Here is a 27500-nt window from a genome sequence, read left to right as displayed (position 1 = left end):
GCTCACAGTCCCGTTGGCCACTGGGAGCATCTGACACTCCTCCACTCTCTCTGACCTTACTGAAGGTCAGGGAGAGTGGAGGAGTGTATCAGGTGTTGGTTGTGTTTTCCTTTCGCTGGTATCTCAACGCGGCGTCCACTAGGGCGAGGTTCTCACTCCAGTTTGTGTGGGCTGAGCATCTCTCTCTCTCTCTCTCTCTCTCTCTCTCTCTCTCTCTCTCTCTCTCTCTCTCTCTCTCTCTCTCTCTCTCTCTCTCTCTCTCTCTCTCTCTCTCTCTCTCTCTCTCTCTCTCTCTTTCTCTCTCCCCATTGTGCGCTTTGTGTTCAGAAATATGAATGTGAGAATGCGAAGAATAGACACCACACACACACACACACACACACACACACACACACACACACATATATATATATATATATATATATATATATATATATATATATATATATATATATATATATATATATATATATAGAGAGAGAGAGAGAGAGAGAGAGAGAGAGAGAGACAGAGAGAGAGAGAGATCCCTCATACATCAAAGTAACCCTGTTCTAACACAGCTGAGCCACCTGTAGCTCTGTCAAAGCAAAGCCATCCCTCCCACATAACATTACCACGTCTGCTGGAGCTCTGTCAGTTTTCTTTTCGCACGGCAGAAAACTGAAGCTACAATTACTAAGGTGCCTGCAGGCTGTACACTGCATCCTCTCTTATTTTCTTCTCTTTTTTTTTACCTTTCTCTCTAATATTCCTCCGCCTCTCCCTTCTTTTCTTTCTTTATCTATGAACATTAACCCTTCTCGCTTGATCGTCCCAAAATTCACCTTTCTTGAACTCCTATTTTTTTTTATTCTTTTTTTTTTAGTAATTTGGGATCTGGACAATATCCCTTAGCATGCTAATGATGTAATCTAATCAAATTCATTGTCTTCACCTCCTCCTCCTCCTCTTCCCCCACCCCCTCACCTCACCCTGGCCCCCATTTTCTTCCTATCTATGAAGTTAGTTTTTCCCTGGGCTGAATTCCCTTTCGAAAATTCCCAATCTCTTTTCCCTTATTAATCCCTCGATTCGATCAGTATAATTGACACTGATATGGTTCTCTGATCTTCCTTTGGGTATCTTAAGCTTATTGCATTTTAGGAGAGCGACTCAAGGTTAGTATTAGATGGCAAGTTAATCTGTGCCAGCAGGAGGCACGGGTAACACAGAGCTGAAGGAACATTGTCCACTTCGAAAAAGGAATGTGCGAACGATAAGAAATGATATGTATGATAGTAATGATGATAACAAGGGAAAATCTTTGTCATTGTTAATAATCATTGCTATCATTTTCATTATTATTGTTATTATTGTTTTATTATTGTTATTAATATCATTATTATTATTATGATTATCATTGTTATTATTATTAATATTATTATTATTATTATTATTATTATTATTATTATTATTATTATTATTATTATTATTGTTATTATTACTATTATCATTATCATTATTACTATTATCATCATCATCATTATTACTATTATTATCATTATTATAATTATCAGTATTATTGTTATTATCATTATTATTATTATTATTATTATTATTATTATTATTATTATTATTATTATTATTATCATTATCAATATTATTAGTATTATTATTATCATTATTATTATCATTATCATTATTATTACTATCATTATTATCATTATTATTATTATTATTATCATTATTATTATTATTATTATTATTATTATTATTATTATTATTATTATCATTATTGTTATTATTATTATTATTATTATTATCATTATCATTATCGTCATTATCATATTATTATTATTATTATTATTATTATTATTATTATTATTATTATTATCATTATTATTATTATCATTATTATTATTATTATTATCATTATTATTATTATTATTGTCATTATTATTATCATTAATATCATTATCATTACTATTATTACAATTACTATTACTATTATTACTTTTATCATTATTATTATCATTATTATTATCATCATTATTATTATTATTATTATTGTTATCATTATTATTACTATCATTATTATTGCTATGATTCTTATTATCATTACCATTATCATTATCATTGTCATTATTTTGTGGCCAAATTAGATACTTATTCTAGATACCTTCCTTCGAGTTACATACAGATGCATGACCTTCCTAGTGAACTATGAGAATCAGCTATCTCTGTTGAGTAACCCTTCCCTTATCAATTCCCATTCCCATATCTATGTATATAGCTATGTATATAGACCCATTTCCTCTATTTTTTCCTTCCTCCTGTAAGGTTACGCCTTCAGTGCGGTGGGGGTGTGTGTCTTACAGTGCCTGAAGTCACCTGTTCACTGCAAGGCTCTGAGTGAGGTGTGATCTTCCCGCGCCAAAGACTTTGAAGGAAACTCTCTCATCCTCTTATCTGCTCTCTCTCTCTCTCTCTCTCTCTCTCTCTCTCTCTCTCTCTCTCTCTCTCTCTCTCTCTCTCTCTCTCTCTCTCTCTCTCTCTCTCTCTCTCTCTCTCTCTTCCATTAGCTCCTTCTTTATCTCCTGCTCGACCATTTCACCTGCACCGCTTTCCCCCCCCCTCTCTCGCGTCTCAGGGACTTCTCGCAGCTCCAGATGGGAGGAGGTGATCCCCCATGTTAACTCTCAGAGGACTGATGTACAGCATGAACTGTGCAAGGGGAGAAGGGGAGAGTCTTTTGCTTCTAAGTGGTCTGAACCCTTCTATGTGTCTTATGGGGAGGTCTGAACCCTTCTTCCTCTCTTATAATTGGCTTGAACCCTTCTCACTCTCTTTCAAGAGGGCCTGAACCCCTTTTCTGTTTCTTTTAAGAGGTTCAGAACCCTCTTTGGAGTATATATATATATATATATATATATATATATATATAGTATATATATATATATATATATATATATATATATATATATATATATATATATATATATATATATATACTAATCTTTAAGATACCCATTTATCTTCCAATGTATATAAATATATAAATACCTATATATTATGTGTCCACATATCTTCCTATCTACATATTATTCCAGCTATATATTCATCAATTATTCTATCTACGTATCCATCTATTTACATATCTATCTATCAATCTATCTTTCTATCTACCTATCTATCTATCTATCTATCTCTCTATGTATGTACCTATCTGTCTGTCTGACTCCTTCTCTTTGCTGACATCATATCTAATGTTTATTAAAAAATCATATCAGTTAAATCCCCTCTATCACACACACACACACACACACACACACACACACACGCACCACTATCTGCATACAGAAACACCCGATCCCGTAAATCCTCACCCTTCACTCCTTCTCCCTCCGTCTCTCTCACTACCTCTCTCTCTCTCTCTCCAGACGGCGTGGCTGCAGATGAAGAATGGTATCGTCTACGCCATGGGAGACGACCTCTTCACAGAGAACCCACGGATCACCGTCCATCACTCCCTGACCCTGGAGGGGCAGGAGGCGTGGGTGTTGACCATTAAGAACGTTAACTTGAATGACACAGGGTATTATATGTGCTCCCTGAACACCCCGCTCAGCCTGAGGAAGTATTACCATCTCTCTGTTGTAGGTGAGTAAGTGGGTTGTGAGGGGGAGGAGTTTCAGGTCTCTGTTGTAGGTGAGTAAGTGGGTTGTGAGGGGGGGGAGTTTCATGTCTCTGTTGTGGGTGAGTATGTGGGTTGTGAAGGGTTTCCAGGTCTCTCTTGTGGGTGAGTAAGTGAGTTGAGAGGGAGTGTAGCCCCTTGTTGTAGGTGAGTAAATGAATTGTGGGGGGGGGGGGTTATATCATTAACTCTCTGTTGGTGGTGAGTAAGAAGGTTGTGTGGGTTTCAACTCTTTGTTGCAAGTGAGTGAGGGATTAAGACGTAACTCTCTGTAGATGAGTGAAGGATTTGGATTCATCTCTTTCTATGAGACGACAATGAGACTTGGCTTCGCTTCTCCATCGTGGGTAATTAAAGCAATTTTGTATCCACATCTGCAGTTAAGGTGATGAGAAAGATTTTTTTTTCTTTGAATTCCTCTTTCCCTCAGGAGTTGGGAGAGGATTTTGGATTCATCTCTCCGTCAAAGATTAGAATATAAATGATTCGGAATCTCCATGATTCGTGTATCAGGATTTCCCTCTTCATCGCGATTGATTCACGACTCAATCTATCTTCTATTCTGAACAAGAACAGAGATAGATACATGATAGACGATAGAATCAATGTTTGCGCTTACGCTGGTGAGTACCTTGGCGAGCTTGATATATATATATATATATATATATATATATATATATATATATATATATATATATATATATATATATATTAGAGAGAGAGAGAGAGAGAGAGAGAGAGAGAGAGAGAGAGAGAGAGAGAGAGAGAGAGAGAGAGAGAGAGAGAGAGAGAGAGAAAGAGAGAGATAGTTAGATAGATAGATAGTTAGATAGATAGATAGTTAGATAGATAGATAGATAGATAAATAGATGAATAGATAGATTCCTGCGTTTGTACATATATATATTCAATATTTATCGAATCCCTTTTGAAGGCTTCGAATCCCCTTTGGAGGCTTCGGGAGAGACAGTGGTTCATTATACATCCCACTCCTCCTCCTCTTCGTCGCTGTGATATTCGGCAAGAGAGTTCAGAGCAGTTTTTATAATGCTGATCTTTTTTTTTTTTTTTAACGACAGGTGATCCCTGTGTATGTGTGTGTGGGTGTGTATGTATCATACGTTACCCTCCACAAAGAGAGGATTCGAACCTCTGCTGCTTGTGGCGAGAGAAGGTGCGCTTATCCAATCCGTCACCGGTGTCCACTGTAGAGAAAAGACTATTCGATCACAAGTAATCGTTATGTCTTTCGCCCTACATACACAGGCAAGATGACTTCTATTGGCCAGGCACACAGTGAGCAGTACGTTGGACTAATAACATACGATTACGTGTGATCGAATAGCCAGTTTTCGATAATGGATACCGGTGGCTGAGTGGATAAGTACCCCGATTACTGACACAAATGGCAGAGGTTCGAGTCCTCTCTCTGTAGCCGATAATATACATATACAGAGCGGGTTTCAAGCTCTCTCTCTCTCTATACATATATATATATATATATATATATATATATATATATATATATATATATATATATATATATATGCATATATATATATATATATATATATATATATATATATATATATATATATATATATATATATATATATATATATATATATATATATATATATATACATATATATATATATATATATATATATGTATATATATATATATATATATATATATATATATATATATATATATATATATATATATATATATATATATATATATATATATATATATATATATATATATATATATATATATACACATATACATGTATATGTATAAATATATATATGTATATGTATAAATATATATATATATATATCTATTAAAAAAAAAGAGGAAGATTCTTCATCTTCTGACTATAAAATCCACCCATCTCTCTACTCTATCTGGCCAACATTTGCCTGCGTGCTATTCCCAGAATTTCATTTCCTGTCTGATTTAGATAAAACTTATCTTTGTTCCGTGTGCACGTGGAGGGAGGGAGGAACCAGACCCCTCCGCCCTCTCACTTTTTTTTTTTGTAATAAGCTTAATGTATTTCTGTACATCTATGGTATGGAGACTTGTTTTAAGGTGGCTTTCACATCTTCTGTACCGGGTTGAACTGTATCATGGAATACATGGAATGTACGTACAAGGTCTGTTGTGTGGGACTGTTTTGGGACTTACACACACACACACACATACAATACATACATACATATATATATATATATATATATATATATATATATATATATATATATATATATATATATATATATATATATATATATATATATATATATATATATATATCTTTCTTTTTTCTTTCAAACTATTCGCCATTTCCCGCATTAGCGAGGTAGCGTTAAGAACAGATGACTGGGCCTTTGAGGGACTACCCTCACCTGGCCCAATTCTCTGTTCCTTCTTTTGGAAAATTAAAAAAAAAAAAACGAGAGGGGAGGATTTCCAGCCCCCCGCTCCCTCCCCTTTTAGTCGCCTTCTACGACACGCAGGGAATACGTGGGAAGTATTCTTGCCCCCCTATCCCCAGGGATAATATATATATATATATATATATATATATATATATATATATATATATATATATATATATATATATATATATATATATATATATATATATATGTGTGTGTGTGTGTGTGTGTGTGTGTATTAGAGAGAGAGAGAGAGAGAGAGAGAGAGAGAGAGAGAGAGAGAGAGAGAGAGAGAGAGAGAGAGAGAGAGAGAGAGAGAGAGAGAGAGAGAGAGAGAGAGGGCGACGTGACATCATTTAGATTGAACGAGGGCGGATGAAACGATCATGAGAAACCACTGTGGATCACAATAGCAATATCTACACACACACACACACACACACACACACACACACACACACACACACACACACACACACACATACACACACACACACACACACACACACACACACACAAACAAACAAGTGTTTATATTAACGTAAGAACAGAACTGGAACAAAACATGACCATCTTCTATCATAAGAATCGTCTCTCTTCACATCCCGTCTCCACCTACCCACCCAACTTAAAGAAAATGAAAGAAGAAAAAAATGATGATGAAAGAAGGAAAATTCGCGAAATTTGCATAGTGATATCCACCGTAAAATCCCACATAAAAGGACATTAAGAAAGCCTGGGAATCATGCCTGATATTCTGGGTTTAATTGTGAATGAAAAAATTACTTGAGAACAGAGTTTGTTCAGCATCAGATGTAACTTGAAGAACAATTATGATTGTTCTTAGTTTTCTTTCCTCTTTTTTTCTATCTTGCTTTTATATATATATATATTTTTTTTCTTTGCTTTATCTATCCTTTTTATCATTTTTTTGTCCTTTTTTCTATCTTGCTTTTATATATATATATATATATTTTTTTCTTTGCTTTATCTATCCTTTTTATTATTTTTTTTGTCTTTTTTTCTACCTTGCTTTTACGTATGTATATATATTTTCTTTGCTTTATCTCTCATTCTTATCATTTTTTGTCTCCTATTATTGTAATATATTTCTAATTTTTTCCATATACTTTATCTATTCTAAGATTCTGTTACGATCCTTGATCATTTATGTTGTTTTTATTGTCCTTCTTCCCTTGCCATAATCCTTTCACTGATCTCTTTATCATCAAGCGATGTTCACGACTTTTAATTTCGCTTTATCTTTTCTTAGTAAATCATTCTACTTAGTATCTACTCAGTATCTACGTTTCATATCTATCGTTCACCTTATCTCACTTCCCTTTCATTATTCATTACTTTGTATTTTCTCTCGTTTAGCTGCACACACACACACACACACACACACACACACACACACACACACACACACACACACACACACACACACACACACACACACACACACACACACACACACACACACACACACACACACACTAACTTTCCCAACATACTTTGCTCCCACACACTTACTTTAGCAAGTCACTTTCCTGTCATACTCACTGTGAATCACTACCCCAGCGCACTCACTGCCAACAGACTCACTGTGAATCACTACTCCAACGCACTCACTGCCAACAGACTCACTGTAAATGAGTCACTTTCTCAATGTATTCATCTCCCACACACTCACTGTAATCAGTCATATTCTCCAAACAAATTCGCCGTGGTATGTCACTTTCCCAATGTATTCTAATCCAGCACACTCACTGTCACAAGTCACTTTCCCAATGTATTCTAATCCAGCACACTCACTGTCACAAGTCACTTTCCCAATGTATTCTAATCCAGCACACTCACTGTCACAAGTCACTTTCCCAATGTATTCTAATCCAGCACACTCACTGTCACAAGTCACTTTCCCAACATACCTCCAAAACACTTGCTATAACAAGCCACTTTCCCAACACACTCAGCACCCGCACTCTTACCCGACCTACGCTTACATTAGAGTACCCCCTCCCATCCTCACATCACTCCGCCCGTTTTCTTTTCCCCCTTGGCTCTTCCTCTCTTCAGTTGGACTGGAAGTTTCAACCATTACAGTCCAGCCAGTCCTCCCTCAGACAACACTCGTTCAAAAGGTTTTGACCCTTAATTCTATTGCTGTCACCCCCTTTCTCTCTCTCTCTCTCTCTCTCTCTCTCTCTCTCTCTCTCTCTCTCTCTCTCTCTCTCTCTCTCTCTCTCTCTCTCTCTCTCTCTCTCTCTCTCTCTGTCTTTCTCTCTGTCTGTCTGTCTGTCTGTCTGTCTGTCTGTCTGTCTATCTGTCTGTTTGTCTCTCTCTCTCTCCCTCTCCCTTAAACGTCCGCTGATTCACGCCTCTCCATTATCTACCAGTTCTGTTGACCCCCGCTATTTAGCTGGCCTTTAGCTTGACTTTGTTAGCTTCCTGACACCGCCACCCCCCCTCCTCCCTCCCCCCCCCAATCCTCTCCCCTCCTCCCTCCCCCCCAAACCCTCTCCCCTCCTCCTTCCCCACCTCATTAGCTCCCTTCGGCGCCCCTTGGAATCGTTCTCATTCACTTCAGTAGTGCCTCAGTTATTTCTCATTAATCTTCTATCTCATTCCTGGCTTTTCCTTGCAGCTGTCTCATAATTTTCATATTTCTCATTATCTTTCCTTATCTACCTTCCTTTAGATATTTTTTTTGTATCTCATGTTATCTCTCATTTTCCCCTGTTATCATACTTCAGGGCCTCTTTCCCTCCCTTTTCTTCCCTCATTCTTAACTCATTTTCTCCCCTTGGCCTTTCATTAAGGTTCTTTACCTCATATTTCTCCTCATTTTTTCCATCTACCTTTCCTTAGGACTCCTCCACCTCTCATCTTTCTCATAATTTTTTTGGTCGCCTCATTCTAATCCTCATTTCTCACTTTTCTTCTTCTGTTATATTTCTTCTTCTTCTTCTTCTTCTTCTTCTTCTTCTTCTTCTTCTTCTTCTTCTATGATCTCCATCAGTCTGCATTTCTCTATTTCCTCTTCCAGTTCCCCTTTTATCGCTTTGTATCTCCTCCTACTTCCTCGTTCCCTCTCCCCTGGCAACCATTAACTCTCCCCTTGCCCCTTAGCTCTTACCTCACTTCCTTTTTGTCTACCCCTTAGCTCCTCCTCCTCCTCCTCCTCCTCCTCCTCCTCCTGGCTCCCCCTTGGATTCTCCCCTTAACGACGCGTTACCACCCAAATGGGGGCAGGTATTTGCTTCCAACACCCCCCACAAGTCTGTACAATCAATAGCGGGGAGAGAGAGAGAGAGAGAGAGAGAGAGAGAGAGAGAGAGAGAGAGAGAGAGAGAGAGAGAGAGAGAGAGAGAGCCGGCGGCTATAATAACATATAACATTATGGTCGTAAGCTAGGGACGTACACACACCCTATCACCCTTATGATTTATGGGTTCCTTGTAGATATTTATGTCTGTCACTGTAAGTAGCAGCAGGAGGTGGATGTCTGTCACTGTAAGTAGCAGCAGCAGGAGGATGTCTGTCACTGTAAGTAGCAGCAGGAGGTGGATGTCTGTCACTGCCACTGTCACTGTCGTGATGTTTCCTCTTAGGTAAGTGATCTACCAACAAACTCGTATGATCCTCTCTCTCTCTCTCTCGTCTGTGTTTCCCATCAGCAAACGTCACATAAACAGACAGACATAAGTCAATTTCTATACATAAATCACAGGTAATGTATATAAGTGAATATTCGATACAGTTTAGATGGCTATTCTCACCGATTGCTCTATAAATCTCCATCATATACATCGTTCACTGTCGAGGAACGCGACGAAGCACCAGACACCGAGAGAGTTATGAGAAGAGTCTCTTGTTTGTGGTCAAATGTATAGAAGGTTGGGTTACGTTTTGTGTCACACTGTCCCCACACATCTCACACATCAGATGAATGAGGGCATCGTCTTGTTAATCTCGTAGGTGGCTGTGTGTAGATGATGTTAGTAAATTGGTAAATTAACATAGTTTTCAACCTCCTTCCTTCAGGCAAGACCTGGTGTCCATGACCAAGTCATATCTGTCTTCTACTTCCTGTATCCCATTGACTTAGTCACCTCTGTATTGCACGTAAGTCGACCATCATCTTGAGTGTCGTATGTTGGGGCAGGTTGTATATCTCCTCTCCCTCGGTCGTAGACTCCCTCACCAACACAACATGTTAAGCTCTATCGTGTGGGATGTCAGAGCGAAGTGGGATACATATGTATAGCGAATCATTTCATTATAATACTACTTTATACACACACACACACACACACACACACACACACACACACACACACACACACACACAGCTGGTTTCTAGCAAGACGGACACAACCAATTTTCATGAGAAATGATCACTACATATTGTGGGAGGAGACATACCGCCTCAAATGGAATCTTAAGGTCTGTGGTCAAAGGATCAAGTAATGGAATTCCTGCCAATAAGCCGCCACTTCTCAAGGTTGTATATCTCTATATGCAGCCTCCAGCATACTGGTGTGTGTGTGTGTGGGGGCACCTCCAGCGTCGCTGGTCTGGTCACTGTAACCCGGCATCAAGCGCCCTTCAACCTCTGGGACTCAAACCGAACAACACAGGAATAGAAAACTACCTAAGTTTCAGACCAGAGTCGTCATCTGGCCACACTCGTGACTCACAGAACAGTGACATGATCTTCGTAGAGTCACTAACTCACTATAGAGTCAAGCATTACAGTGAATAACGCCATATCCCTCACAGTTACTCATTAGAATAAATATATAGTCATGAGGGAGATGAGGATTAGAACACCTCAGCCTCACAGGCATCATGCACTCATGACCTGATGTTACTACATCAACCAAGGGGTGAGTGAGGTAGAGCAGGTCACCTCCCTGTGGACACAATAATCCCAACATCAACATCACAGCCAAACTGATGTTAACCATGATCAACTTAACTGATCCTGTCAGCGTTGTTGCAAGTCCTCCACCTTAGCTGCCACCACCACCACCACCTCCTCCTCCAACCCCCTTATACCTGCAGCTCACCTCTATATCAGAGGGAGTTCTACACCACACGTGGACTTACAGCCTATTCCAGCCTCCCATTACAGATCCTCTGCTGCAGACACACGCCAGGTATAAGGTCGTAGATTGTGTTCCACTGTCAGGATCACCAGAGTGATGCCTCTCACCCTATAGTCTCACTCCTCCAGCGTCCATATACCTCAGGGGAAGCCAGACCTCGGAGCAAGGCTGAGTGTCACTCCATCACGAGCACACGACCCACAAACCTTCCTGTGTTTGTGCAGGTGGCAGGGGAGGTAATGCTCAACAGGGAAGCCTCTACTGACCCCACACCCGACCCCTATATAGTATGCAGATGAGGGTGAGGTGGAGTCAGAGCTACACAGTGAGAACTCAACAGCCTCTTACACTCGATGATTTAGTCCTGACACAACTGAAGGTTGAGCACTGTTAACCTTAGTGAGAACTGATGAATGATGGAGGATTGGTCGTGTTGCAAGTCATGCCTTGCAACACCTCGAGTGGCAAGACAATGTTATGTCGTTTTTCCGTAACAACACTAAACAATAGACAAAACAATCACTTAAACAAATGATCTGTTAAAATATCAGCCATAATTCAAGTATAAGACAAACATGTAAACAAAAGCTAATAAGAGAATGAAACAAGAAGGCAACTTGTTTATACATCAAAAACAGTGAGAAACAAAATACAAGCATTACTGTAGTATACAAGAGAGGATAAACACACTGCATTTAATCTACAACTAATGTCACAAAAATACGAAGAAAAATCTAATGAAATCGAATTACACAAAAGAGAAAGAAGAGAGGAATTATCTTATTCCACAAAGAACAGAAAAAAGCTGGACCAAAACACCCCATCATGATAGAGAGAGAGGGAATAACCAGGTCAACAACTGTGGTCTAGTTGTGGGCAGGTGTTGTGAGAGTCAGCAGGTTAGCTGTGGTGTTGTTATGTTGGTGGCTCACGACACCAGTGATGGAGGAACACAGAGGAGGGAGGCTAAGGGCCAGCAGGAGCCAGCCAGCCACTCACCTTACAGCTCAATAAAGGAGACTCAAGTCCCCTGCAGCTTAAGGGAGGGTTGGGAGGGGAGGAAGGCCACCGACCGGATGGAATAGCTGCTGAAAACTGTATGTGTTACTGGGGGAAGGATTCAATTCTCTTGTTAAAGTTTCAGCCTCAGAGCCTCCGAGGGAAGACAAGGTTTGGCTCTTATAGGGAGGGAGGGATCTGGGGCTGTATGGGGGAGAGAGAGAGAGAGAGAGAGAGAGAGAGAGAGAGAGAGAGAGAGAGAGAGAGAGAGAGAGAGAGAGAGAGAGAGAGAGAGACTTGGACACTGGACACAGCAGCAGCAGCAGTAGGAGGAGGAGGTGCAGACTGGTCGCTCCTGCTGGCCACTCCACCGCCTCCGTCATGGGCAGGGATGAGGGAGCCAGATGTCAGGAGGGCTTGATGTGATCCTGATGTTTGCTGTGTCTGAAGAAGGGCGTGATGATCCCTCTGACTCTCTCTCTCTCTCTCTCTCTCTCTCTCTCTCTCTCTCTCTCTCTCTCTCTCTCTCTCTCTCTCTCTATCTATCTCTCTCTCTCTCTCTCTCTCTCTCTCGTACATAAGAAGGACACAACTTTAAAGATGGGCGAGACTGATCACCTTGGTAATAGCGTCTTTGAGAGGCCGGTTTGATGTTTTTATCCGAACACCAGATGCCGGGCCCCTCCTTTGCGATCGGTTATGACCGGAGCCATTACGGATAATACCTGATTTTTTGTCTTACCAAGTGAGAGAAGGAATGTTAATGACCCAATTACCTTCATGGAGATATGTTACACCCAGTAATGATAGACTTTATTATGGAACCAGCTGGGTTGTGGCTCCTGTTGTTACTGTTGTTGTTGTTGTTGTTGTTGTTGTTGTTGTTGTTGTTGTTGTTACTATTACTGTTGCTGTTGCTTTGTTGCTGGCTCGGCTTAAAGAGATATCGTAAATAAGACATACCTCCGTGATGGGGTTCACCATATTATATACAGCACACCGTAGTATGATGAAGGCGATAGACTATACCCAGTTGTTCACTCGATAGATTATGCCCAGCAGTTCACTCATGTTTAATACATTTGGTAAATTTCAGTAATTTTATAATTGTGTAGTGGCTAGCGTTACTGACTATGAAGCAACACGCGCCGCACCGGGGTCGAGTCTACATGGGTTAGCATGGGTTCGAATTTTGGGTACGGCAGTCTGAGAACATCTATCCTAGGTGTTCATCCTTCCCTTGGGGCTAGTCGATAGATGGGTACCTGGTATAGGCTGGGATGTGTATATGTGTAAAGACATGATACATGTAAAAAAGTTTAAGAGACGGGGCAATACGAGTGTAAAACTCTCTCCCAGTAACACACAAATGGTTATCATGCCAGTAAAATCGTAAAAAGATAGAGAAAGGACTGCATTTATATTCATATATAAAAACCATACCTATAGATACATACCCTAATGCATATATTCAACATACATACATACTTACAAACATACATTCACACATACATATATACACACATATATACATGTATACATAGAGCCCACATATATGTAGGCAAAAACACTGCCATTCTAAGCAAAAACTCTGAAAATATCGTTTTTCAAGAAAGAAATCATAAGTTCTTACCTCAGTCATCCCTTGTCACGAACACTTCCACGAACAACGAACATGATCACCACGAAACACACACACGCACACACACACACACACACACACACACACACACACACACACACACACACACACACACACACACACACTAATCTCGGTCACGAATGCCTCAATCCTCCACATCTGCCACAGACCTCCAGCCTCTGTCCAGATCAAACTCTGATACTCCTAACCTCCACAAATTCCCCCTCCAAATGCCTTCATCTCTTCTATAATCTTGGCCTTGGGATCTTTTCACCAAACTTCCTTTCCATTGCCTTCCTACACGCTTCATCTCGTGGTCGACGAATCCCATTATAACTGTTTCGTTTGCAATGCTTCACTCTCATCTAACCTTCGGTCTCATGGACTCTCACCGAATATACAAGCCTCACAAACTCATCTGTACACAGTATACCAGGTTTCACGTGATCCTCTTCTGTTTACTCTTGTCAACCAACCAGGGATTTTGTAGTCTACCTTAGTCTAACATCTTGGACCAGACTCGACCTCACAGTCATACTAAGCAAGAGGAAAAGTAAACTTGTGCCATGTGATGTATCTAAACTTCACACACACACACACACACACACACACACACAACACACACACACACACACACACACACACACACACACACACACACACACACACACACACACACACACACTAGCCATATCTAGTAGAGAACATATGATTTCAGTCCCATTCTCTACTCAAAGTCTACATCACTCTACCCACAACACTATTATTCGTACATCAAACACAATCTACGATTTGTATTGGAATGAAAACTTCCCTAGCCCTGCCACTGTTGCTTGTGGTAACTTGTTCTTCGTGTGTGTGTGTGTGTGTGTGTGTGTGTGTGTGTGTGTGTGTGTGTGTGTGTCTTTCATCCGTCCAGCCAAGTATTCACTCCTCACAAAAGCCAGGTCCATCCTCAGCCTGAATGGTGTCCCCCTCATGTGATGAGGTCTGTCTCACTCCTCCTTTATCTCCTCCGGACAATAACTGGTCTAAGGCCATACAACATGACAATGGGTCGTATTTAACATCCAGCCTCCCTCACTTCCTGTGTCCACCCAGCTCTCTCTCTCTCTCTCTCTCTCTCTCTCTCTCTCTCTCTCTCTCTCTCTCTCTCTCTCTCTCTCTCTCTCTCTCTCTCTCTCTCTCTCTCTCTCTCTCTCTCTCTCTCTCCCCCCACACACACACACTTGCATGGTTGGTGCTTTCACGAACTTCAGGTCTCTATGCTTCGCTTGCTTGCCTCCTGCAAGCAGATCCTCTGCATGTTCTTCCCTCCTCCAATTCCTGCTTCCAGCTGGATCTAGTCTTCTGGATCTTTATGATCCTCCTACTAACTCCTTCTCGTCTCACATCCAATCGTGTCTCCCTCTCAACCTGTGTTTCCTTCTCTATAAAACAAACGTCATTTTTTTAAACGTAGTATGAAGGAAGGAGAGAGAGTGCCCAGCTTCTCTCTTACTGTGTAATATAGAAATGTGTTACAATCGTCTTACGGAAAAGATGGTTCACATCTTCTTCTCTTTACCTTACTTGCCTCTGTCCCTCCACCAGCAGAGCTAATGATGAGGCATGAACACCACTGATCAGCCCAGTCATCCACCCTCATCAAACACAAGCTCATTAATTCACACACGTCACCTCACACCTCACTTTACCTCACGCCTTCCATTGTTTATCTCACCATCTCACATCTCACCTCACTCCTTCCTTTGTTTGCCTCACAACCTCACACATCACCTCACTCTTTCCTTTGTTTACCTCACAATCTCACACATCATCTCCTCCTTCCTTTGTTTACCTCACAGCTTCACACATCACCTCTTTCCTTCCTTTGTTTACCTCACACCTCACCTCATTCCTGCCTTAGTTTACCTCACACATCACCTCACTCCTTCCTTTGTTTACCTCACAACCTCACACATCACCTCACTCCTTCCTTTGTTTACCTCACACCTCACCTCATTCCTGCCTTTGTTTACCTCACGCCTCACTTCACTTCCTCTTTTGTTTACCTCACAGCATCACAGATCACCTCACTCCTTCCTTTGTTTACCTCACAAATCACCTCATTCCTGCCTTTGTTTACCTCACACCTCACCTCACTCCTTCCTTTGTTTACCTCACAATCTCACACATCTCCTCACTCCTTCCTTTGTTTACCTCACAATCTCACACATCACCTCGCTTCCATATAAATCTTATGAGGTCATTACCTACAACTCTTCCATCATCCTCTTCCTTCACTTCCTTCACTCTCCCGGTTTCCTTCAGCGTCAGTCACGCAGCCCTTCATTCAGTTCTTTCTCCTGCCAGTTTCCTTCACTAGGGAAATGAGAGAGAGAGAGAGAGAGAGAGAGAGAGAGAGAGAGAGAGAGAGAGAGAGAGAGAGAGAGAGAGAGAGAGAGAGAGAGAGAGAGAGAGAGAGAGAGAGAGAGAGAGAGAGAGAGAGAGAGAACCCCTGGTTCGGTTCCCCTAAGCAGCAAACACAGTCATTAGCATAAAGCAACATTCCCTCAACCTTAAGGTCGTCTAACCTGTTCCCAGGACGAGGATCTTCCCCTCTACTGTAATGGACTGGCCGTTTACATCTGCCTTGTGGATACAGTCTACAACTGTAGTGTGCACATACATCCACCGTAGGTACTCTGTATAGGAAGTCTCCAATGACATTATGCATTTCACTTTATCTCATATATATATATATATATATATATATATATATATATATATATATATATATATATATATATATATATATATATATATATATATATATATATATATATATATATATATATATATATATATGTTCGCTGATGATACAGCGCTGGTGGCTGATTCATGTGAGAAACTGCAGAAGCTGGTGACTGACTTTGGTAAAGTGTGTGAAAGAAGAGAGTTAAGAGTAAATGTGAATAAGAGCAAGGTTATTAGGTACAGTAGGGTTGAGGGTCAAGTCAATTGGGAGGTGAGTTTGAATGGAGAAAAACTGGAGGAAGTAAAGTGTTTTAGATATCTGGGAGTGGATCTGGCAGCGGATGGAACCATGGAAGCGGAGTGGATCATAGGGTGGGGGAGGGGGCGAAAATTCTGGGAGCCTCGAAGAATGTGTGGAAGTCGAGAACATTATCTCGGAAAGCAAAAATGGGTATGTTTGAAGGAATAGTGGTTCCAACAATGTTGTATGGTTGCGAGGCGTGGGCTATGGATAGAGTTGTGCGCAGGAGGATGGATGTGCTGGAAATGAGATGTTTGAGGACAATGTGTGGTGTGAGGTGGTTTGATCGAGTAAGTAACGTAAGGGTAAGAGAGATGTGTGGAAATAAAAAGAGCGTGGCTGAGAGAGCAGAAGAGGGTGTTTTGAAATGGTTTGGGCACATGGAGAGAATGAGTGAGGAAAGATTGACCAAGAGGATATATGTGTCGGAGGTGGAGGGAACGAGGAGAAGTGGGAGACCAAATTGGAGGTGGAAAGATGGAGTGAAAAAGATTTTGTGTTATCGGGGCCTGAACATGCAGGAGGGTGAAAGGAGGGCAAGGAATAGAGTGAATTGGATCGATGTGGTATACCGGGGTTGACGTGCTGTCAGTGGATTGAATCAGGGCATGTGAAGCGTCTGGGGTAAACCATGGAAAGCTGTGTAGGTATGTATATTTGCGTGTGGACGTATGTATATACATGTGTATGGGGGTGGGTTGGGCAATTTCTTTCGTCTGTTTCCTTGCGCTACCTCGCAAACGCGGGAGACAGCGACAAAGCAAAAAAAAAAAAAAACTATATATATATATATATATATATATATATATATATATATATATATATATATATATATATATATATATATTCTAGCATAAGCCAGGTACCCAATTTATCAACGAATCCCCTATAGAAGAATGAACAGCTGGGTTAACTGTGGACCAACTGCCACAGCTAAGAATCGACCCTTTGCGTTCGACTCTCGGCGGCCCGCGAAGGCATCACGATTAACCATTTCCTTCAAGATACAGAGACCTTAAACCTGGTGAGGCCTTCTGCTGAGCCAGATGGAGAGTACAAGAACACCTTGATGGACCAGAGAACCACCAGGAATAATATGATTCATCAAACGAGTTCTTCGTCTTCGTCTGTAAGGGCTTTTCAGTATCGTCTGAAGGTGCAGCAGGTAAGGTGAGGCGCTCCTCCCGGTGGAGGAACATAAGCTGTCGCAGGCATCTACTGAGGCATTGAAGTGGTCTTCTCTTGTGGACGCTTCTCGGTGCACTGACACTACTGATGTGTTCTCGCTTACTGCTGTTTACGTCTCTGGCGTCGGGTGAGGTTTTGGAGGTCCCAGGTTCGTGACCAGGTGTTGGCGAACGTGTCTACGCTGTTAGGAAGAATGGTAAGGTTGGTGCGAAATAGGGTGTCGCCTTCAAGATATTCGTTCGTGGCTTTGAATGACTTGATGGGGCATGGGATGTACCACCTCTGGCCGGGTCAAGGGAGGCAGGCGTTGTCGAACAGATGGTGGCTGTAGGCTTCTGTAAGACGTAAGCTTTGTTGGGCATCTCGTAGATAGACAGACAGATAGACAAAGAGACGGGGAAAGGGAGACAAGAGAGAGAGAGAGAGATAGATACAGGACAACAGCGGAAATATTTCTCGCTGAACACTATGCGTGGTTCTAGTGCAGTTGTGGAAAATGAATTATGTTATGGACGGAGACACATCTGGCTCGGGTGATATTAACTGTAGATGGAGGGAGTAAACGGAAGCGAAGGTGAGTGAAGGTGAGAGGAAGATAAAGCAGAGGGTGAGAGGCGCGTATGGTCAAGGGGAAGTGATGTTTACCGAGAGCAAGGGGAGGGAGAGTGGAAATTATGTCCTCGAGTTAACAGTTCAGATGGAATAAGGATTCTCAACTAGAGAATTAACATTGGAGTTGCATGGGTCACATTAATCTCCTTTGTTGATGGTATGAGAAGCTTGTAATTACATTGGATTAGGGATATGGTGGGTGCCTAGTCTCTTCCCTTAAGCTGTTGATAGGCAGACCGTGGGTTCGACTCTCGTACGAGAAGCCAGACGAGATACAGTACTCACACACCAGAAATGTTAATGAATACTAAGAAATAATCAAAGAGTTTTCTATGATCAGAACTTTGGATAGACACATTTTCTATGATTAGAACCTTAGATAGACACATAGACACGTTGTTAGAATCTATCTATCAATGTATCTGTCGATTCATCTATCTATCAATCTATCTATGTAAGATAAAGTGAAATACATAATGTCAGTGGAGATTTCCTATACAGAGCACCTATTGTAGGATGTATGTGCACACTACAGCTGTAGACTGTATCCACAAGACAGATGTAAACGGCCAGTCTATTACAGTAGAGGGGAAGATCCTCGTCCTGGGAACAGGTCAGACGACCTTAAGGTTGAGGGAATGTTGCTTTATGCTAATGACTGTGTTTGCTGCTTAGGGGAACCGAACCAGGGGTTCTCTCTCTCTCTCTCTCTCTCTCTCTCTCTCTCTCTCTCTCTCTCTCTCTCTCTCTCTCTCTCTCTCTCTCTATCTCTATCTATCTATCTATCTATCTATCTATCTATCTATCTCTCTCCTCTCCCTAGTGAAGGAAACTGGCAGGAGAAAGAACTGAATGAAGGGCTGAGTGACTGACGCTGAAGGAAAACGGAAGAGTGAAGGAAGTGAAGGAAGAGGATGATGGAAGAGCTGTAGATAATGACCTCATAAGTTTTATATGGAGCGAGGTGATGTGTGAGGTTGTGAGGTAAACAAAGGAAGAAGTGAGGAGATGTGTGAGATTGTGAGGTAAACAAAGGAAGGAGTGAGGTGATCTGTGATGCTGTGAGGTAAACAAAGGAAGGAGTGAGGTGAGATTGAGGTAAACAAAGGAAGGAGTGAGGTGAGGTTAGGACAACAAAGGAAGGAGTGAGGTAATGTGTGAGGCTGTGAGGTAAGCAAAGGAAGGAGGAAGGTGACGTGTGAGGTTGTGAGGTAAACAAAGGAAGGAGTGAGGTGAGATGAGATTGAGGTAAACAAAGGAAGGAGTGTGGTGATGTGTGAGGTTATGAGGTAAACAATGGAGGGCGTGGGGTAAAGTGAAGTGTGAGGTGACGTGAGTGAATTAATGAGCTTGTGTTTGATGAGGGTGGATGACTGGGCTGATCAGTGGTGTTCATGCCTCATCATTAGCTCTGCTGGTGGAGGGACAGAGGCAAGTGAGGTAAAGAGAAGAAGATGTGAACCATCTTTTCCCCAAGACGATTGTAACACATTTCTATATTACACAGTAAGAGAGAAGCTGGGCACTCTCTCCTTCCTTCATACTACGTTTAAAAAAATGACGTTTGTTTTATGGAGAAGGAAACACAGGTTGAGAGGGAGACACGATTGGATGTGAGACGAGAAGGAGTTAGTAGGAGGATCGTAAAGATCCAGAAGACTGGATCCAGCTGGAAGCAGGAATTGGAGGAGGGAAGAACATGCAGGGGATCTGCTTGCAGGAGGCAAGCAAGCGAAGCATAGAGACCCGAAGTTCGTGAAAGCTCCAACCATGCAAGTGTGTGTGTGTGTGTGTGTGTGTGTGGGAGAGAGAGAGAGAGAGAGAGAGAGAGAGAGAGAGAGAGAGAGAGAGAGAGAGAGAGAGAGAGAGAGAGAGAGAGAGAGAGAGAGAGAGAGAGAGAGAGAGAGAGAGAGAGAGCTGGGTGGACACAGGAAGTGAGGGAGGCTGGATGTTAAATACGACCCATTGTCATGTTGTATGGCCTTAGACCAGTTATTGTCCGGAGGAGATAAAGGAGGAGTGAGACAGACCTCATCACATGAGGGGGACACCATTCAGGCTGAGGATGGACCTGGCTTTTGTGAGGAGTGAATACTTGGCTGGACGGATGAAAGACACACACACACACACACACACACACACACACACACACACACACACACACACACCAGCCCAAGATAAGTGATATCATGAAAATGCTACAATTCAACAAATGCATTAAGAATGGTTGAACAGCTGGGGCATAATCTATCGAGTGAATAGCTGGGTATTGTCTATCGAGTGAACAACTGGGTATAGTCTATCGCCTTCATCATACTATGGTGTGCTGTATATGATATGGTGAACCACATCAGGGAAGGTATGTCTTATTTACGATATCTCTTTAAGCCGAGCCAACAACAAAGCAACAGCAACAGTAATAGTAACAACAACAACAACAACAACAACAACAACAACAACAACAACAACAACAACAACAACAACAACAACAGCAGTAACAACAGGAGCCACAACCCAGCTGGTTCCATAATAAAGTCTATCATTAGTGGGTGTAACATATCTCCATGAAGGTAATTGGGTCATTAACATTCCTTCTCTCACTTGGTAAGACAAAAAATCAGGTATTATCCGTAATGGCTCCGGTCATAACCGATCGCAAAGGAGGGGCCCGGCATCTGGTGTTCGGATAAAAACATCAAACCGGCTTCTCAAAGATGCTATTACCAAGGTGATCAGTCTCGCCCATCTTTAAATTTGTGTCCTTCTTATGTACGAGGGTGAATGAGAGAGAGAGAGAGAGAGAGAGAGAGAGAGAGAGAGAGAGAGAGAGAGAGAGAGAGAGAGAGAGAGAGAGAGAGAGAGAGAGAGAGAGTCAGAGGGATCATCACGCCCTTCTTCAGACACAGCAAACATCAGGATCACATCAAGCCCTCCTGACATCTGGCTCCCTCATCCCTGCCCATGACGGAGGCGGTGGAGTGGCCAGCAGGAGCGACCAGTCTGCACCTCCTCCTCCTACTGCTGTGTCTAGTGTCCAAGTGTCCCTCTCTCTCTCTCTCTCTCTCTCTCTCTCTCTCTCTCTCTCTCTCTCTCTCTCTCTCTCTCTCTCTCTCTCTTCTTGCGGTCATGGGGGTAAAACCTTATCTGAGTCCATCACACATGATCCCTCTTTCTTTTTGGACGAGACCTTCAAATCTTATAAGAACCTTACTGAGGAGCGACGCTAACTTAACATCCCGCAAACCCTGATCTAGGGACAGATGCTGTAATTGCCTTGTTACAACCCCAATCGTGATGAGAGACTAGTTCTTAAAACTGAGGTTATATGCCTCTAAGTTCTTCATGCTAATTAACACAATAATCTCTTTCCTCTTCTTCTTGTAAGGCAAAACAAATTAGCTCCCCCTAGTGTTGTTCCTTCGCCTGGGGTCTCTTAAGTCAAGCCTCCATCGTCATCTCGATCTCTTGTAAATCCACAAGCGAGTCTTGTGTCCATAAGTCTCAGTGATCTACAAGCTAGGCTGGAGGGCAGCAGGTGTGTGGCAACTCCAGTGAGCACTTATGAGAGCAATAACACCACATCTCATGACACTTGACAACATTACGAGCGAGTGGGTCGTCTGTCTGCGCATCCCCAGAACTCCTTACTGTACGTGTCCGTAATTCGTCTTTGCCAACTGTGAGACAGGCGAATGTCTTAATGACGCTGTTTCGTTGCACTTTATCGGGCGATGGATGGACTAGTGGCATCCTTCGTCTTTTGCAAAGGGGGTCCAAGAGGGGGGCTTAATGATTACGTCTGTCATCTAGGGCGTCACTCTAAGCTGTCAGCGCGCAACGAGATAAGCGCGAGTGTCTTTGGCAAGTTGATGCTCGTGATCTTTGCTCATCATACGCTCCCGAGGCAATTAGCTTCTAAATCTAGCTCTCGAGTGGTGACGAGGTATAGAGACGCCTGTGTCCTTGTTATTGCGTGTGTGTGTGTGTGTGTGTGTCTGTGTGTGTGTGTGTGTGTGATCTTACGTGATAACCTATTTCTAGTATTGAGTGAGGGAGTTTTTACACTAGAGGCGCCCCGTTTCTTGAACAGAGTCTCGTTTCATGCGACTTCTTAAACTTATGTATGCTGTCTGCATCAGCCATGTCCTCTGTCATCTTGATCCATTCATCCACCACTCTTATGCCACAAGATGGAAGGGTCTTGGAGAGCAGGGCAGGTGTGCAGTCTGCAGAGAGGGAGGAGGGAAGTGAGTCAGCTGTTATGTGCTGATGAGAAGGCGTGTCGTGGCAGATTCGACTGAGAAACTACAGAAGCAGTTGGCTGGGTATGGGAAGAATGTACTGAAAGAGGATGGTGAGTGTAAAATTAAATAAAAGCTAAGTCATTAGGTTTTGTAGAGTAGAAGAACGCGTTAGTTTGGGTGTGAATTTGAATCGAAAAAAAATGAATGGAGATAAAATGTTTTAGATTACCTGGGGTGGGTGGGCAAGGCAACGAATAGAATCCTGAAAGTGAAGGTGAGCCATAGGGTGGATCAGGGGGTGAAGGGTCCGGGAGCATTGAAGAATGTGTCGAAAGAGAGGTTTCAACTGAGAGGGGTGGCAATAGTAGGCACTATATTCCCAACGATGCTGTATGGATGCAAGATTGGTTTTAGCTGAGAATGTACGGAAGAAGATGAGCATGTTGGAAATGAGATGTTCACGGACAATATATGGTGTGCGAAAAGTTGATCGATTACGTAATGATAGGGTAAGAGAGAGAGGTGAAGAGAATGTGCTGGAATGGTTTGGACATATGGAGAGAATGAGTGAGGAAAGGATGAAAAAGAGGATGCAAATTGGAGGTAGAAGGATAGCGTGAAAAAAATGTTTGAATTATCAGGGCCTGAACATGCAGGAGTGTGAAAGGCATGCACAGGAGAGAATGAATTGGAGCGATGTAGTATACATTGGTCGACGAGTTGTCAATGGACTGAATCAGGGAATGTGAAATAGCCGGTGAAAACTACGGAAAGATCTGTATGACCTGATTGCCTACACACACACACACACACACACACACACACACACACACACACACACACACACACACACACACACTTTACCCATACAGCCCCAGATCCCTCCCTCCCTATAAGAGCCAAACCTTGTCTTCCCTCGGAGGCTCTGAGGCTGAAACTTTGACAAGAGAATTGAATCCTTCCCCCAGTAACACATACAGTTTCCAGCAGCTATTCCATCCGGTCGGTGGCCTTCCTCCCCTCCCAACCCTCCCTTAAGCTGCAGGGGTCTTGAGTCTCCTTTATTGAGCTGTAAGGTGAGTGGCTGACAGGCTCCTACTGGCCCCTAGCCTCCCTCCTCTGTGTTCCTCCATCACTGGTGTCGTGAGCCACCAACATAACAACACCACAGCTAACCTGCTGACTCTCACAACACCTGCCCACAACTAGACCACAGTTGTTGACCGGGTTATTCCCTCTCTCTCTATCATGATGGGGTGTTTTGGTCCAGCTTTTTTCTGTTCTTTGTGGAATAAGATAATTCCTCTCTTCTTCTCTTTTGTGTAATTCGATTTCATTAGGTTTTTCTTCGTATTTTTGTGACATAAGTTGTAGATTAAATGCAGTGTGTTTATCCTCTCTTGTATACTACAGTAATGCTTGTATTTTGTTTCTCACTGTTTTTGTTGTATAAACAAGTTGCCTTCTTGTTTCATTCTCTTATTAGCTTTTGTTTACATGTTTGTCTTATACTTGAATTATGGTTGACTTTTTAACAGATCATTTGTTTAAGTGATTGCTTTGTTTATTGTTTAGTGTTGTTACGGAAAAACCACATAACATTGTCTTGTCACTCGAGGTGTTGCAAGGCATGACTTGCAACACGACCAATCCTCCATCATTCATCAGTTCTCACTAAGGTTAACAGTGCTCAACCTTCAGTTGTGTCAGGACTAAATCATCGAGTGTAAGAGGCTGTTGAGTTCTCACTGTGTAGCCCTGACTCCACCTCACCCTCATCTGCATACTATATAAGGGTCGAGTGTGGGGTCAGTAGAGGCTTCCCTGTTGAGCATTACCTCCCCTGCCACCTGCACAAACACAGGAAGGTTTGTGGGTCGTGTGCTCGTGATGGAGTGACACTTAGCCTTGCTCCGAGGTCTGGCTTCCCCTGAGGTATATGGACGCTGGAGGAGTGAGACTATAGGGTGAGAGGCATCACTCTGGTGATCCTGACAGTGGAACACAATCTACGACCTTATACCTGGCGTGTGTCTGCAGCAGAGGATCTGTAATGGGAGGCTGGAATAGGCTGTAAGTCCACGTGTGGTGTAGAACTCCCTCTGATATAGAGGTGAGCTGCAGGTATAAGGGGGTTGGAGGAGGAGGAGGTGGTGGTGGTGGCAGCTGTGTGTCTAAGGTGGAGGACTTGCGACAATGCTGACAGGATCGGTGAAGTTGATCATGGTTAACATCAGTTTGGCTGTGATGTTGATGTTGGGATTATTGTGTCCACAGGGAGGTGACCTGCTCTACCTCACTCACCCCTTGGTTGATGTAGTAACATTAGGTCATGAGTGCATGATGCCTGTGAGGCTGAGGTGTTCTAATCCTCATCTCCCTCATGACTGTAGATGTATTTTAATGAGTAACTGTGAGGGATATGGCGTTATTCACTGTAATGCTTGACTCTATAGAGAGTTAGTGACTCTACGAAGATCATGTCACTGTCCTGTGAGTCACGAGTGTGGCCAGATGACGACTCTGGTCTGAAACTTAGGTAGTTTTCTATTCCTGTGTTGTTCGGTTTGAGTCCCAGAGGCTGAAGGGCGCTTGATGCCGGGTTACAGTGACAAAACATCCTCCTGCTGCTACTTACAGTGACAAACTTAAATATCTACAAGGAACCCATAAATCATAAGGGTGATGGGATGTGTGTGTGTACGTCCCTAGCTTACGACCATAATGTTATATGTTATTATAACCTCTCTCTCTCTCTCTCTCTCTCTCTCTCTCTCTCTCTCTCTCTCTCTCTCTCTCTCTCTCTCTCTCTCTCTCTCTCTCTCTCTCTCTCTCTCTCTCTCTCCCTGCTATTGATTCTATAGTGTCATACGAGCAGACTCTGGGGGTAGAGGGGAGCAAATACTTCCCCCCCCCCACTTGGGTGGTAACGCGTCGTTAAGGGGAGAACTAAAGGGGAGCATGGACAAGGAGAACTAAGGGGTAAATGGAGAGTTAACTGTGCCAGTCCTGCTTGCCAGAAGGATCATCGAGGTGGTGATGGGTAAGCAAAAGTAAGGAAAGGACCTCATGACCAGCTAAAGGGAAACAAAGCTAAAAGATAGCGGCGGGGTTGGGGGGAAGAAGGGCACGAATCGGCGGGCGGCGATGAGAAAGCTAAGAGAGAGAGAGAGAGAGAGAGAGAGAGAGAGAGAGAGAGAGAGAGAGAGAGAGAGAGAGAGAGAGAGAGAGATTGTACCGACCCACGACTATCACCAGGTTTCGTTAAAAAGGGGCAGGGCGAGCGCGTAGCACACACCACAAAGGATATTTCTTTCTTTCATTTTTAAAGAAGGAAGAAAACCGAGTCGTGTGCGTTAAATGTTGCCTCGTGGAACTGAAAGTCTGGGAGCTGGGAGCAGAGGGGGGTGGATTGAGAAAAATTGAGAAACACCACAATCATAGTAACACTAGGTCAGAATGGGTTAGCCTATCAATGGAATGGGTATGGAACATCGCGTGTTTCCAAGACGATGGATTAAGTCTCTGGTATTCAAATGGAATATAGACGAGCAAGCACAGGCGCCAGGTGAGAACCACAGTCCTTCACTAAACACGAGCGTGGATTCCGTCTGGTTCCGTATGACTTGCTTGTTCCTCGTGTCTGAAGATAGTACTGCAATTAGGACCGTACTAAATAACACAAGAGAGACTGGGAATACTGGAGCCATCCAATGTACAGTCAGAGGAGAAAACAAAATGAAAAAAAAAGAGAATTACTTTACGATTCGAAAGGAGAGTCATGGTGCCGACGGCACTGGAAGGAAATGGCAGGTACGAAAAGACATGCTTCGGAAGGATTTTTCTTCTATTCTTCTTTGGCTAAAGCTTTAACCAGAAACACTTATCAGCAGATGAAGAGACGAGGTTACCAAAGTCTTCCTTTAGGCAAAAGAACCTTTCGCCTCACAGGTAACATATTTCCACTGGTTACGGCCGGAGGTGAAAGCTAAATGGGAGTCGAAGGAGGAGAAGGAATAAGATCAGCTTTTTCCTTTTTTTTTTTGCAGGTCTGATAAGTCAAGTCCCTTGTCGGAATGAGACTCAGAACAGAAAATGGCTGTGAACCGAGGATTAGACGAAGGGGTAGTCATAGAACTGGAGCACGAGATATATACATGCCTCTTCATCCCTGCGTCAGGAAGGTCCTCCTTCGCGAGACGTTCAGCGGAGACAGAGTCGTCGCCAGGCAGAGAGAGAGAGAGAGAGAGAGAGAGAGAGAGAGAGAGAGAGAGAGAGAGAGAGAGAGAGAGAGAGAGAGAGAAGGAGGGGCAGTCATCTTGGCGAGGGAAAGTCAGACAAAAAGGTTTCCACGAAAATGAAGCCAGGTAGAGTTGTTCTAATGCCGACACACACTGACGTCTCTACGCGGCATCTGAAGAAGGATTTTGGGTGTGGTTCTTCTTGATTCAAGAAATACCCACAATAGTGGGGGTTAAGTGAACTTAACTGAGAGGGATTGAAAGTTACATGTATCTACGGTAGTACGTGATAAA

At 42.5% G+C, this 27500-nt stretch overlaps 1 protein-coding gene across 1 annotated transcript in view; it reads left to right on the top strand.

Moving 5' to 3' along the window:
- Positions 1–27500, top strand: part of LOC139746477 (limbic system-associated membrane protein-like) — a 290094-nt gene that overhangs the window by 134266 nt on the left and 128328 nt on the right. The window contains exon 3 of the mRNA XM_071657746.1: positions 3420–3639. Within this exon, the coding sequence (XP_071513847.1) occupies positions 3420–3639 (220 nt within the window). The remainder of the gene's footprint in view (positions 1–3419; positions 3640–27500) is intronic.

Source organism: Panulirus ornatus, chromosome 65 (assembly GCF_036320965.1).
Source record: "Panulirus ornatus isolate Po-2019 chromosome 65, ASM3632096v1, whole genome shotgun sequence".
In the NCBI taxonomy this organism is placed as follows: domain Eukaryota; kingdom Metazoa; phylum Arthropoda; class Malacostraca; order Decapoda; family Palinuridae; genus Panulirus; species Panulirus ornatus.
This window is presented reverse-complemented; position numbering and strand designations above follow the sequence as displayed.